The 16,163-nt window shown below is 38.9% G+C and overlaps 1 protein-coding gene and 1 pseudogene across 9 annotated transcripts in view; both read left to right on the plus strand.

The window, feature by feature from the left end:
- The window catches only part of sumf1 (sulfatase modifying factor 1), a 284,705-nt gene that overhangs the window by 170,412 nt on the left and 98,130 nt on the right, over positions 1 to 16,163 (plus strand). Inside the window, exons 9-10 of one of the 9 annotated variants that reach the window (XM_073072463.1) lie at positions 7,794 to 7,917; positions 13,205 to 13,320. The exons of 2 other annotated variants lie outside the window; for them this stretch is intronic. In XM_073072463.1, the coding sequence (XP_072928564.1) occupies positions 7,794 to 7,892 (99 nt within the window). In that variant the 3' untranslated portion in view covers positions 7,893 to 7,917; positions 13,205 to 13,320. 6 more of the 9 variants (XM_073072465.1, XM_073072468.1, XM_073072470.1 and 3 more) reach the window with 6 other exon arrangements.
- Positions 4,487 to 6,352, plus strand: LOC140742136 (eukaryotic translation initiation factor 4E transporter pseudogene; annotated as a pseudogene).

Here is a 16,163-nt window from a genome sequence, read left to right on the forward strand (position 1 = left end):
AACCTACAGCTCCATCCACAACTCCTCCAATATTAGAAACATAGAAAATAGGTGCAGGAGTAGGCCATTCAGCCCTTTGAGCCTGCACCGCCATTCAGTATGATCTTGGCTGATCATCCAACTCAGAACCCTGTACCTGCTTTCTCTCCATCTTCGTGTCATCCGCAAACTTACTCACTCATCCTTCCGCCTCTACATCCAGGTCATTTATACAAAGATTGTATTTGAGATTGTATTCTTTAGAATGTAGAAGATTGAGAGTAGATTTGAATGAGGTTAATAAAATTATGAGGGGTATAGATGGGGTAAATGCAAGCAGGCTTTTTCCACTGAGGCTAGATGGGACTACAACTAGAAGTGATGGGTTAAGGATGGAAGCTGAGAAGTTTAAGGGGAACATATGGGAAACTTATTCACACAGAAAATCGTGAGCGTGTGGAATGAGCTGCTAGCACAGTGAGCTTGATTTCAACTTTTAAGAGAAGTTATAGGTACATGGATAGTAGGGATATGGACGGTTGTGGTCCTGGTGCAGGTAGATGGGAGTAGGCAGTTTGGTATAGACTAGATGAGCTGAAGAGCCTGTTGCTGTGCTGCACTTTTCTGTGACTCTGTGACTCCAGAATGACCAGTTCACTCAGCCCCTCAACCTCAAAGTAAATGATTCAGTTTGACCTTCAAGTTGAGAATGACTAGTTCACTTGAACGCACAACCTAGGATGATCAGGTCACTTGGGCTCTTGACCTTAGAGTGACAGGTTAACTTAATTTTCTACAATAGTAAGTTGACTGACCTTTCAGACACCTTTCGTGCCTAATCCACTCCAAATCTCAACCTCAGTCACTAATTCAGTTGGGCCTTTGACATTAAAGTGACCAGTTCACTTGGACTCTTGACCTCAGAATGTCTGGTTCACTTAGATACTAGACTTCAGAGTAACCAGTTCGCTTGACATCTTAACCACAAAATTACCTATTAATTTAGACTTATGATATCAAAATGACCAGTTTACTCAGACTTTCGACCTTAGTGTGACCATGACAAATGAACTCTTGACCACTGAGCGACTCGTTCAGAATCTCAATCAGTATGATTTGTTCGCCCGAAGTCTTGATCACAAAGTGGCCAGTTCACTTGGACATCAGATCTTCACCTCAGACTGACGAGTTCACTCACTACTTTACACCTCAAGATGACCATTTAATTCACTCTTCAGTCCTGGGAGTGGCCATGTCATTCCTGGAAATTACCAGATCACTTGCTTTTCATTCCAAAGAATGACTATCTCACTCATAGAGAGTGAGCAGTTCAATTCAAACTTGTTTCCCCAATGATTCTTCACTGGCCTCGTAACTATTATTGTCTAGCTCACTTATTAATCTCATCTGATGCTCTTGCTGCTACTATTGAAATAATGTCCCCATAACTCAGTACCATTTAAATTATGACAAAAAGATACAAACATTCCATTAAGAACAGTGTGTACGTGATCAGTAATTCAATATAATTTTAAATTGCTGTACATTTTAACCTTTTACATCTTTGAAAGCCTATGCAATATAATGGTATGCTTTCTAATTGAAATACTCATATTTTAAGTTATATTCCCAAATTTATAACTAACTACTGTCAATGTCCTTGAGTGTCATTAGATACATCAATTGATATGAAAAGCTCAAGGGATTGATTATTTTTATCCACAAGTGTAATTTGGATTGTAAATTAAATCTGAAAATGCACCAGTCTTATTTTTGGATATCAACAAATGATAAAGGTAATTATATTGGTTTGGGAGAAAGATTAAAAATAGGGGATAGATGATCTTTTACGGCCTATAATCCTGTGTTCTAAACCTGCATCAGGCAATCAAAGGCAAACTGCTGGCTTTGCAGAATGAGTTTTTTTATGAAAAGCAATTTAAATCTGTTGGAAATTTAGACTGCAGTATGAGTCTCGTGTGGGGAGGGCACTAAAATCTTGTTGGCTTAAGTTGAGAATGCAGGTTTATCTAGAATTCACTTGTGATTCAGCCCAAGCAGTGTTGTAGCATCAGCTATATTAGCAAAGAGAAAAGCAAAACAGTTATCCACAGGAAAGGAAGAGGATAAACACTTTTAAAGTCAATGTAACCAATGCCTTGCCCTGTTTCATGTGCCACATCGGTACAATGTAGTGAGCAGTCACCTGCCCATTCTTACACCCAGTATTACTGCTGACGTTCAGCCTTTTGGAGACAAAGGCCAAGAAATTGTAATGTACTAATTCTCCCGTGCCATAATCACAAAAAATAATATTCATGTCATAAGCTACAATTAATTAGGTGGTACAAAATAGAGGGAGCTTTGTGCCAATCTGGATGAATGAATTAAGATAGGCAATTTGTCTTCCACATCTGTGATTTTCTTGCAATATTATTTATTTTTCCTGATTTACACAAATAAGACTGCACTCGATTATAATTCAAATTCTAATGTTCAATGAAAATATTAAAACAGTTTACATTTTTATAGAGATACACACACAAATGATTATGGATTTTATAAGGAAGTTTACCTATTTCAGTACTATATTTTTATGAGGTGGACACAAAAGAAACAAATGAGGTTAAATTATTCACATCTTTATTTATAAAATACCTTACACTCTGAAAGCCTTGGCATCTATTTTTTCAATGCACATGGAGCCCAAGGGATTGGACACAATGAGTCGGGCCTTGCAGGTGGAAACTTGCTTAAAGCTCACCCTTCAACAGTGTCCTGTTATGTGGGTATGGAGGAAATGTTGGACAATGGACTAGTCATGCTGAAGACGAGGACTTTGGGACCTGGACTGAAAATGGAAGATGTAATGTATTGTGTATATTTTAACCTTTCCAGGTTGCCATCAAGCATCCCCGTGTTTTACGTACTGAATGTATGATGTTGTGCCCATCACTGAATCGTGGCTGAAGGATGGTTATAGTTGGGAGCTGAATGTTCAAGGTTACACATTATATCGGAGGGATAGGAAGGTAGGCAGAGGGGGTGGTGTGGCTCTACTGGTAAAGAATGGCATCAAATCAGCAGAAAGATGTGACATAGGATCGGAAGATTTTGAATCCTTGTGGGTTGAGTTAAGAAACTGCAAGGGTAAAAGGACATTGATCAGAATCAGAATCAGAATCAGACTTTAATCGCCAAGTACCTATGCACATACAAGGAATTTACTTCCGGCAGATGTCTCTCTGCTCATAACAATAATAATGATAAATATAAATGAAAATATAAATTGTACATACAGGTAGTGCAATCCAAGTAATAGTTAGCTGACAGTTAACCGGCAGTTAACTGTTCAGCAAAGTGACCGCAGTAGGGAAAAAACTTCTCCAGTGCCTATTAGTCTTAGTCTGGAGGGATCTGAAGCGCCTACCAGACGGAAGCAGATCAAACAGTCCGTGCGCAGGATGGGAGGAGTCCTTTATGATGTTCCCCGCCCTCTTCTTCAACCTGGAAGAGTACAGGTCCACAATAGAGGGCAGGGAAGCTCCAATGATGCGCTCGGCAGTCCTCACTGTGCGCTGTAGTCTGGTTCTATCCTGCTTGGTGGCGGCTCCAAACCACACAATGTTGGAGGTGCACAGGACAGACTCAATGACTGCAGTGACTCAATGGCAGTTATATACAGGTCTTATGATAATGTGGGAGGGAATTCTGGGTAGATGACTTATATGTAAAATAAACAGCAGCACATTTTTGTTCCTTACTTCTCCATCTATCATGTCTATTATTCACGGCCACCCATCTTCCCAGTACCACAACCATACCGACTGTAACTAGGTGACAAGTTCTCACATGTTATTTATTGTTTGTCCTGTCCAGCAAGAAAAGTCTATGTGCAATGCTGGCAGTCTACCACTGTATAAAAGAAGGTGCTGCACACCATGAGAAAACTGCCACAGCAAGTGTGGAGAGCGAAGAACCCGAGGGGAATGAACGAGAACAGGACAATTACATAAAACAAACGAGAGAGAGAGATAAGACTGATTAATCTATCTGGAATGTGATTGTGTTTGAAAATGGTGACAATGTTTGGAGGTATGATTAAATGACAAAGCAATGGATTTCATCTGCTGGAAAATTTGAATATTTTGCACTGGGAAATCAACTTTCAGATATTGTGTTCAAACCTTTCTGCCTGTGACAGGTGTAAAAACATTTAATTTATTATGCAATCTATTGCAACTTGCCAAGCCTGGCAATAAGTCTTATGAGTACATCGTTCAATTCTTAAAGGACCACTATTCACCTAAACTTTTGATTATTGCTGAGAAGTTTAGGTTTCATAAAAGGAATTGAGAGAAAGGCAAGTCTACTTCACAGGTTGTGGTGGTACTGAAGCAATCGTCTGAACACTGTGATTTAGGGCAGTCGCTGAATGACACATTATGTGATAGACATACATGGTCTGCATAGTGAGGCAATTCAGAAACATTTGCTTACAGAAGACAGACTAACATTACAGAAGGCAAATGAGATTAGTACATCCATGGACATGGCAGTTAAAGAAGCACACCTATTAAGCACATCTTCCCTAGTTCATAAAGTTTCTACTGACTTCAAGAATAAGGCAACTATTGGCAATCAATGTTACTGTTGTGGCAAAATTGGGCATTCAGCAAAAGAACAGTGGTATCAGGAATGCTAGTATTGCCAGATCTATGGTAAAAAGGGACATACTGAACATGCCCAAGAAAGAAAAAGATGCTGTCAGGCAAAAACACTGTAATAAAGAAAAATAACTTATGGAAAAACACAAAAAGCATGTGAATAAGATGGAGCATACCGAGGACAGACTGATTGACTCAATCTGTGGTTGAAGAAGCATCGCATGTTTGTCTGTTTTAGGACACAAAGACGTCTTTTGGGTGACTCCATGGTTGGATACAGCCACGGGTGCTGTAGTATCACTGGTGTCAGAGACAGTTTACAAGGAGAAATTTCAGCATCTCACCCCAGAAAGAGCAAGGCTGACTAATGAGGTTGTGGGGAGTAGTATCTGTTAGTGCAGATTGATAATGAGAAAGAAATTTCCACTGTGCAGTGTTAGAGGTAGTTATCCAGCACTTTTCGGCCACTTGCAGTTGGCGCAGCTCAAGCTCAAGCTCAAATGGCACATTGTGCACTTGATTGGTGGGAGCACTGGTCTACATGAAGAAACATGCAAAAGTATTCAATGGAGAATTGAAAGTGGATGCATAACAACATCAAGAACATTTGATTGTGATGGCAGAGATAAAGACTTGCATGACAGATGGAAGAGAAGGTAGGGAATGAGACTACAAGGTAAAGCACTTTAGAAGAGAGCTTGGCGATGGCAACTGTGTTTTTGGTGAGTGTAAACATGTGATTCCTATACTGGAAAGAAAGCAGTATGGTTTTCTGCTGGCCCCATTAATCAACCAGAAGCAATAGAGCTGACGGGCATTGATGATAAAAGTGCTACTGGAGGATCTGTGAAGGGCAAAGAGGTGGAGGAAGTGATCAGAAACTCTTAAGAAGGCATAGAATGCAATGGTGTTGCCCAAGCAGAGGTATCTACTGTTTATGCATCAGAAGCTGACAAAGATGTTCCCCAGGAAGCAGGCTTGAACCTTATTGGGGGACTTCAGTGAGCTCTTCAACTTGGAGAGAAGTGTATCTGGACTAGCATTGATGATTGAAGAGGTGCTAGGTGAAGGATCAGTGTCATCCAGCCAGTTAAGTCAGTGGTTTTCAAGTAAGTTAAGTAGACCAGGCAGTCACTCCAGTAGACCACGGTCTACCCCACATGAAGAATTTGAGACTTGCAGAGGATCCCAATACCTGTTTCACAGCTTGGAAACTACCTTGCCCCCATTTCATCATGAGAAGATAATAAGGAGATCAATAAAGAAGATTGATATTAGAAATACTGTGAAAAGCAAATGTGGATGTGAAACCACTGTTGTCCATTCTCACTGCCAACAAGAAGAGTTCATAGACTGGAGTGCTTTTGTCGGTGTAAGAGGTGGAGGCAGAACTGAAAGGTCTCAAAATGGAATTTGAGAGGTAACTTGCCATGGTGGAACATTTGGAACAGACTCTAATTGTGTCACCCGGTCCTAAACAAATAGTAAAAAAAGACACAGATATAACTGTTTTCACCAAGCTAGTTAACAGCATGAAGGCTGTTAGAACCTTGCCTTTGCAATTTAAACCCCCTGAAATTCTACTGCCCCTTGTAATGCGGCCTCCATCCCCAGGTATTCTAGGGGACCTGCTTGGCAGTCCAAATCATCATACACCAGTCCTTAATTAGCAAGGCCATTCATCTTCCATCAGCTTTGCTTTCTGAGGTGCCCCATACTGACAATGCAGTACCCAAGCTGGGATCTATACATACATCACCGAGAGTTAAAGTGGCCTTGGCGTCATCCCCAGGTTGTTGGTACCCTCACAGAAACAGGCAGCCTCCAGACGGATTGAATCTTTAGTTTATTCACTGAACCTCAGCACATGGGGCAGAATAATCCCTGGGTTTATAGAGCCAATCTATCCTCTTCCCCTAGTTTAGAAAAAAATGTTTTTTGTTGTTGGTTGAATTTGATGATTACTCCATGGAATGTTAATAGTTCAGCAGCTGGGCTGTGTTTAGGAAACAGTAGAAATCGGTAAAGTGTGGGGGGTGGGGGGGAGAGGATACGTTATGTATACATGTTATTTTGACCCATACTGGTTACTGTCAAGCTTCTCTGCATGTTAGTACTGGATGTGATGTGAGAAGGCTTTCTGGGTAGATGACTTACAAGCAAAATAAAAAGCAGAACATTTATTCCTCACCTCTCCATCCCCACAGCCGCCTGGTTTCCCAGTACTATAAACAGAGGAGGAAGAGGCTTAGTGGTTGCAGGAGATAGGAGAAGATCATTCGCCAGTGAATTAGTAGTGGATAAGCATTTGGGAGGAAAAAGAGCAGAGAGCAGTGGGAAGCTCCAGATCACAGGAACTTCCCAGCCAAGTTATCCATAGCTGTTAGCAGTGCCCAGCTGTATTAACTATTATGCACAAATGATTTCACAATGTGATGTACAAGTCATGGCCAGCAGTCAGAAGCCACATCTATTTTCCATGGGAAGTGCTCCTGCACCAAGATTTTTAATTATACCATTCTGCAGCACACAAAGCCACTGCACTATGTGATACAATTTCTGGACCAAATCCTAACAGGTCCTGTATGCCTGGAATAAAACATAGCTTAGAAAGGAGCCTGGATCTTAGATTACCAACTTGAAGAAAGAAGTAAACAACAGCACACTTGCAAAATCATCCACAAAGCAAATACAGAAAACAGAAAGCAGACAAATGCAGAAGCAAAAGACAAATCATTAGCATTATGTTTATTTATTTAAAGATACAGCGTGGAACAGGCCCTTCCAGCATGTTCTGTGCTGTATTGCTAAATAAATAAAGATGTGGAAGGCTAGTCTGAAATAACAAAGATAGATCCTTGTTCATCTTTCCAGATTGGGACAAAAGTCCCTCCATTTTTGTGACAACTAATTCATTCACTCTCTGTTATAAAGATCATACCCTATGATAATAGCAAGAACAAGTAGGGAATTGATCACCCAATAACTTGATCAACATTCATCCCTCAATACACAGAAGTATAAGCTTTCTTGTCAGCCTGAACCATTTGGCCACTCTCCTCTGACCTCTTATTAACAATACATTTTCACCCACAGAACTGCCACTCGCTGCATTTTTTCTTACACCATTCTCTGTAAACTTTAAAGACAGTTGTGCATGGAAACCCCAGGAGATCTACAGTTTCTGAGATACTCAAACCATCCTGTCTGACGCCAACAATTTACTCAATGGTCGGAGTCACTTAGATCACATTTCTTCCCCCTTCTGATGGTAGGTCTGAACAACAACTGAACCTCTTGACCATGTCTGCATGATTTTTATGCATTCTGTTGCTGCCACATGATTGGCTGATGAGATATTTGTATTTGTGCCTAATAAAGTGGACGCCGATTGTAGTCACAGTGTTCACCCAGGACTCACTGAGGACAGTAAACTTTATTACAGCCTTGGTTCAAATTTGGATTGGAGAGCTGAATTTCAGAATGACATGACAATAACTGCTCTTGACTTTAATGCAGATGTTCTCAACCTGGGGTTCTTGCTTAATGGTATTTGTCCATGGCATAAAAATGTTTGGGAACCCCTGTTTTAAAGCATCATCTGATGGAATGAGGCATCAAGAAGACACGATAGAAGTAAATCTCTAAAATAGGTTATGGTAAACTAATCAGTGGAAAACAAGGGGGAAAATTCACCACAGACTGGAATCAGACTTTGCACAGAAAATAGTTAAGAGTAGAGTCCACTCCAACCATGATCTCAACCCGTGGATATTGTGACAAAGTCCCAAAGCCCAACTTCATTCAACTGCCTCGTAAATTATCTTTGTTCCAGGGGGAGGTCTGAAGTGGGGATGATCACTGATACTTTAACTGGGCTCCCATATGCAAGGCTAAGAGTATTACACAGAGGTAGACTCAGGATAAGGTATGAATGTGTTACCATGTCTACTTGCCCAGGTGGATGTTAATGACCCCATGTCACTAATTTGAACAAGAGCATCAGAATTATCCCTAAGAACCTGGCCAAAATTCAACAATCAGTTCTGAAATAGATCATCGGGCCCATTATCACAACTTTGTTTATGGGGCTTTCTGTTCACAAGTTGACTGTTGTGTTATCACAGTGAATTGTCACAGAAGTTCTTTATTGATTTAAAGCATCTTTTGAGGTCACAGAAATGACTACATTCCTAAAAGATCTTTCTTTCACCCAGTGCACCATTGCCAACAGTGTTCTGTTTCTAGGATATCTGATGGGTAAAATTATTTTGTTGTGAGTTCACCAAAAACAGGCCAGACTGAAACAATTGAGTGTTTCACTCGAAAAGTGTTTTCTTTCTTTTTCAGTGTATAATTCCAGTAAATACTTGGAAAATCTAAGCAGTGCCAAACTTCTAGGGATTTAAATGTCACATTAGCACAAAGTGGAACTCTTACAGTGGAGTATAGCTTAATTAATGATCTAATTTTCAGCAATTATCTTCATGCTGTTAGGGTGCAGTGAAGTGTGTTGGTTTTGGCTTCAAGCTTTAACCCAAAAGAAAATCCTACTGAAGTTTGCTTTTATTTTAAATGTACTACATCGGGCCAGCTTCAGATAGAAGTCTATTTGTAGCCTAATCATGATAAGAGTGTGTTGGAAAAACCTGACAGGAAACCAAATGTTCAGCTGCGAAAAAGAGACATCGTTACCGTCTGATGTTTTTCCACACAGAACTATTCAAATTAGATTTAAAGTAATTGGTCATTTAGATTCTTTCCATTACATTTGTTTATGCCCTTTGACATTTAGCCTGATAGATTGGTAAGCCATGGTAGCTGGAAGGATCTTACAGCATTATTCAGTGAAGGTGGTAAAATAATAGTCAATGTGCATTTACGTTGGTTCATTGTTTCAAAAATGAAACTATTTTAATGTGTTAGCTAAAAATACAATTTGCATTATAAATCGGAAAATGCTGAAGTTATTTTTAAAGAAAAGCTGTGGATTTTCTATATTTAGTTCTACAGGCTGAGACAGCATTTATCCCTTTGAAGGCCTCAACACCAGAAAACCAGTAGTCTCCTTTTTCTTCAGGTCATACCACTGATGAAAGCATTCAGAGGAAGATCAAACACCAACATGTCTTAGTGGCTTAGGATTTCCAGAAGTTAAAATTAAGATTTTATTGGAATGTATATTTAACTACTATTTCATTATTAGAATACAGTGTAAATTTTCCCAATATGTATTCTGCCTTTTCAGTTATCTGGCTGTTGGGGGCATCTACTGATTGTGCCAACTGCATCTTGTTTTGAACACAAACACATACACAAAGTTATAATGTGTTTTATACAGTAAGAACTTTTTGAATAATATAAGCGTGAATTAAAGAAAGATTTTTTGTGAAAAGAATGTTACATAAATAATGATTCAGCATTTATATAAGTAATCATCAGATGATTATCTTTCGCTAAATATAAAATCCACAGCTTTCTGGCCATATCTCATTGTATAAATGGTATTATCTCTATTCAAGTGTCTCTAGTCAAGTTTATTGTTATATGTAAAAGTAAGCACAGGTGCAGTGAAAAACTTAATTACTGCAACATTCACAAGAGAAATATATACATAATGTTTATAATGAAGGACATAATTGGAAAGATAGGAAACAAAGTCTATTTTAGTGTAAAATAATATAGTGTTGCTAAACTGTAGTGAATAGGGTTTTGCTGGGAGGTGCAAGAACTAAATGGGCAAAGGTAAGTAGTATTCTTGAACCAGGTGGTGTGGGACCTTTGATGCTAGCTATTGCCATCTTGAGGCAGCACCTCCTGATGATGGGGAGGGATGTGCCAATGATGTATTGGACAGAGCCCATTGATCTCTGCAGCTTGTTATGTTCTTGTGTATTTGAATTGTCATACCAGACCATACAACCAATCAAGATACTTTCAACAGGACATCTGTAAAAGTTTGTTTGAGTGTTTGGTGACATGCCAAACCTCCTTAACTTCCTAAGAAAGTAAAGATGTTGGCACACTCATTTTGATTGCATCAATGTGCTGAGCCCAGGACAAATCAAACAGTATGTCCAGGAAATTAAAGCTGCTGACTCAGTTAGACTGCTGCATGTTCACCTTCCTTCCCAAACTTGAAGTCAATAATCAGCTCTTTAGCTTTGCTGATGTTGAGCAAGAGGTTGTTGTCACTCAACTAGTAAGCTAACAGTAAGCTAACTCATCACTGCCTGTGATTTGTCCAACAACAGGAGTGTCATTGGTGAATTTGAAGATGGCATTGGAGATGTACTTAGCCACATAGTCATGGTTTGTTGAGAGTGGAGCAAGGAACCAAACACACAGCCTTGAGGCATATATATGTTGAAGATCAGTGAGAAGAGATGTTGTTAACAATCCTCACTGACTGAGATCTACCAATGGTGTCTAAGCTTGATGATGAATTTAGATGGGATGAAGGATGGTTAATTTTTTAGATGTTGAACACTGAACTGTAATCAATGAACAGAGTCTGTAGTTCTGCCTAAAACACAATATAGGAACTGCAAGAAGGCTATCTCCCACAAGGAGAAGCACACTGTCAAAGCCAGGGATAGGTACCAAATATTTTATCACTAGCTCCCTACAATTAGAACATAGTAACAGCACAGCTGAAGAATATGCTCTTTGATCCATAATAGCTGTGCTGACCATGATGCTAAGTTAAAGTAAACCTATCTGTGAACATGGTTCATATCCCTCCATTCCCTACATATTCATGTGCTTGTCTAAATACTTAAGGTCTCTCACATGTCTGCTTCCAACACCATTCCAGCAGCACATTCCAGGCAACTTACACCACACATCTCTTCTAAACTTTCCCCTTTCACCTTAAAGCTATGCCCTATCATATTTGATGATTCTACCCTGAGAAAAAGACTCTTACTCTATCTACGTTAAACTATCTGACTATAAACCTCATACTTCCTAATCCAGGCAGCATCCTGGTGAACCTCTTTTGCACGCTCTCCTAAGCATTGTTGTCAGTTCTGTAATTGGGTGACCAGAACTGCATGCAGTACTTCAATGCAGTTTCAATCTGTGTTCCTGACTCTTATGGTCGATGTCCTAGTGTTAGTTCAAGGTTTTCTCCAAGTGGCTGTGGTCAAAAGGCCATTTATGTGAGCCATCACATTCAATGCAAGAGATTCTGCAGATGCTGGAAATCCAGAGTAATCTAGATAAAATGCTGGAGGAACTCAGCAGGTCAGGCAGCATCTGATGGAAGTCTTGGCCCAAAACATAGGCTCTTTATTTCTCTCCAGAGATGCTGTCTGAGCCGGTGAGTTCGTCCATTCACTCAACTCTTGTTTTGGTCATGGTGGCACTGCATCTGACCTTGGTTCCTTGCTCCTTAATACTTTCTAATAAAAATTCATCACTTTTGTTCCTTAAATCTCAATTCACAACTCCCCCTCTACCCCGCCCCCGCACCTAAACTGAATTGCTTTATCAAGACAAACAGTTTCACGGTTCCAGATATCCCCTATCCTACAATTGAGAGGCATAATTAAATTAATCCATCATGGTTTACAGCAGTTAAGAAGTTGTGTGAGTTCAGCTCTTTATTCAGGTCTCCACATGCCTCTAGCAGCACAACAATTTAGATTCAGAGGGTGAAATTAGCAGGAAGCATTACAGAAACAGCCTCTATTCTCTTGAATGTTGAAAATTAAGGAATAGTACAATTGAGCCATTTATAATTTGATTGGGTGGATACAGAGAAACTACTTCTTCTGATAATGGGATCAAGAACAAGGAAAAATTGTTAAAATCAGAGCCTGGCCATTTAGGAAAGAAATTGCAAACTGTTTCTCTCACAATGAATAATATAATCCTGAACTCCCTCCTGTAAAAGCTTCAGGACGTCACTTGGAACTTACATACGTGTGATTAGTGAGCATTATTAGGAAGCAGCTGAAGCAGGTAAAAGGACTAGAAATCCAGACCAGCTGTAATCAGCTTAACTGTAAAGCAACTTGGATTGTCTCCCTGTGTTCCTATATTCCTATCAAACAGTGGTTCCAAAATTCCATTTTTCATCTCTCTCTACAATCAGCTTCAACTTCATAATCACAATTTTCAGGGTTATGCATTCTATAAATTCTACAATTTTAGCAAAAGTACACAGAACTACAGGTTCACATCTGCAAAGACAGCACGGTAAGTTGATAAGAGCTTTTAAAATTAAACTGGAAGCACAGAGTGCATAATCAGAGAGGTTATGTAAAACCTTTACAAATCAGTGCAAAGACGACAGCTGGAGTTCTGTGTCCAATTCTGGGCACAGATTCAAACTAATTGGTAAAAGAACCAGAGTTTTTGTTTAAACAAATGGTGCTGTTATGATCTGGTATGCACAGACTAAAAATCTGAAGGATCCACCGGTGAATTTTTGAGGAGCTAGCTAAACAGGAGCTTCATGCCTTGACAGAGTAGGAGTGAATCACAGATGTACACTCACAGTGCACAAAATCCATCATTTATCCATCTCTAATGTTCTGATTCCTATTTAGTCCTATTGCTATAGATACCGCTGTGCTGCTCGAAGTCAGAACACACCTGACAGTTCTGCCTCCAACCTGGGTTTCCGCTGTGCTGCCGATGTTTTGCCAGATTACCTTAAATGAAGCAGGTTCCTGGAGAATTGTCTGGAACCCAAGGACCAAATCGAAGGAATAGCTCTCCCCAAAAGGAGAATGCACATGATACATGTTGAATGGACTTGCCTTTAAAGAAACCAGCAGCCAAAGTGTACTGGGTGACCCATAAACTGGTTATACCCTAATCACTGATATTTCTGATTAGATGTTGTAAATTTAAAGGTAGAATGCAGTAAAGCCAAGAAAGTCTGTTAGCAATTTCACTGGCACTGCAACACTCTCAAGTAGGATTATGCCTTTAGTAATATTCCAATAAAATTAATTCTGTTGCTCAGAAACATAGTCAATCATAGATCACAATCTGGAATAACACATTAAATAAATTTTAAACCATTTTTTGCCCAAACCTTTACAACGAAAACAGAGCAAAGACTCTTCATTTGACCCTGATATCAAATGGTCCAGTGAAGATTTGCTTGTTTTATTGATGGTTTTACAACTGGTAAATCTAAGCCAAACAAGATTAGATCTGACGTACTGCCCTTTGCATGTCTAAAGTATCCTCCTGGCTGAAGAGGATTTTTAAAATATTGTCACTAATAACGCAGGGTAAATAAAAGCCAATTTGTTCACCGAAGAATCACAAAGATTGCAATGTTTGGTTGAAGAATAACTATAAGCTGAACTTTGCTGCTTCTTAACAGATAAACTGGTGAAGATATTTTTTACATCAACCCAAGGACACATCAATATGGTCCAAGATATCTAAAAGCTGGCACCAGTAATCCCTGTTGAACCAATTGGATTATATGCCCAAATCTGGGTGGTAAAACACATATTTTTGGATTAAGAGGTGAGTGTTCTAGCACTTAGTGATGATGATTGCCAACAAGTTCCTAGCCCCAGCATGGTTCACCAACCTCAGGTGACAGGGACAAGAATTATGATCTCAGGAAGTGTTTAGGACATGGTTTTAAAATTTGACAAAATTTTAACCAATAAAGTGGAAGCAATTCTTCATGGATAGTTTTACAATGAAACAGTAATTATGGTCTATCAGGAATTGAGGTTCAATGATAAATCTAAATTACTATTAACATACAATGCAGAATCCCCAATGTGGCCATCACCTTGGCTGTTGTTCACATTTAATTTCTAGTTAATCTCAAAGTCAAGATTATTATCATATACACAAATACATGTACACAGGTACAATGAAAACCCTACCAAAAGTAAGTCTGTAGAAGTTTGTTAAGAGTGTAAAATATCAGATTCATCTATGTACTTTTATCTATTGGGAACTGGGTTTTATCTCATTAAAGATGAATGATTTCATAATAACATCATGTCTTTGTCTTTATTTAGAAGTCATGCTTAAATCTATTGATTCTCAAGATCTATGACAGAGAAACTAATTACAAGAGTATTCTTAGAATGCTTTAAGGGAAGTTAATATTAGAACTCAAAGAGAGGATTTACTGATCAAACTATTCCAACACCAACTTGTTTAAGTTTGAATTTGTGTCATATTTAATTTGGGATGGAAAATCATACAGAATCTTCACCCGAAAATCATACAACTACTGTAACACAGAAAGTCACTCCTTATCCTTTCCTGTGCCACAGTAAGAAATAAACCACACACAGTAATTATTATAATTATGCTACAACCCTTTGCTATAAAGATGGCTACTCAAAAAAATCTACCAAAACTTTGTTTCCTTCCTGGAACTTAAAAAAATTATTTGATATGTTTTTATATGTGGGTCTTTTTTGGGATCTCCTGTTAGGGAATGAGATAGGTCAGGTGACAGAGGTATGTGTTGCGGAGCACTTCAGGTCCAGTGATCACAATGCCATTAGTTTCAATATAATTATGGAGAAGGATAGGACTGAACCCAGGGTTGAGAATTTTGATTGGAGAAAGGCTAACTTTTGAGGAGATGCAAAAGGATTTAGAAGGAGTGGATTGGGACAACTTGTTTTATAGGAAGGATGTAATAAAGAAATAGAGGTCATTTAAAGGTGAAATTCTGAGGGTACAGAATCTTTATGTTCCTGTTAGGTTGAAAGGAAAGGTTAAAAGTTTGAGAGAGCCATGGTTTTCAAGGGATATTGGAAACTTGGTTTGGAAAAAGAGAGATATCTACAATAAATATAGGCACCATGGAGTAAATGAGGTGCTCGAGGAATATAAAGAATGTAAAAAGAATCTTAAGAAAGAAATTAGAAAAGCTAAAAGAAGATATGAGGTTGCTTTGGCAAGTAAGGTGAAAATAAATCCAAAGGGTTTCTACAGTTATATTAATAGCAAAAGGATAGTGAGGGATAAAATTGGTCCCTTAGAGAATCAGAGTGGACAGCTATGTGCAGAGCCAAAAGAGATGGGGGAGATTTTGAACAATTTCTTTTCTTTGGTATTCACTAGGGAGAAGGATATTTAATTGTGTAAGGTAAGGGAAACAAGTAGGGTAGTTATGGAAACTATGATGATTAAAGAAGAGGAAGTACTGGCGCTTTTAAAGAATATAAAAGTGGATAAGTCTCCGGGTTCTGACAGGATATTCCTTAGGACCTTGAGGAAAGTTAGTGTAGAAATAGCAGAGGCTCTGACAGAAATATTTCAGTTGTCATTAGAAATAGGGATGGTGCTGGAGGATTGGCATATTGCTCATGTGGTTCCATTGAAGAGTAAACCTAGCAATTATAGGCCTGTCAGTTTGACGTCAGTGGTGAGTAAATTAATGGAAAGTATTCTTAGAGATGGTATATATAATTATCTGGATAGACAGGGTCTGATTAGGAACAGTCAACATGGATTTGTGCGTGGAAGGTCATGTTTGACAAATCTTATTAAATTTTTTGAACAGGT

Source organism: Hemitrygon akajei, chromosome 19 (genome assembly GCF_048418815.1).
Source record: "Hemitrygon akajei chromosome 19, sHemAka1.3, whole genome shotgun sequence".
NCBI lineage: Eukaryota > Metazoa > Chordata > Chondrichthyes > Myliobatiformes > Dasyatidae > Hemitrygon > Hemitrygon akajei.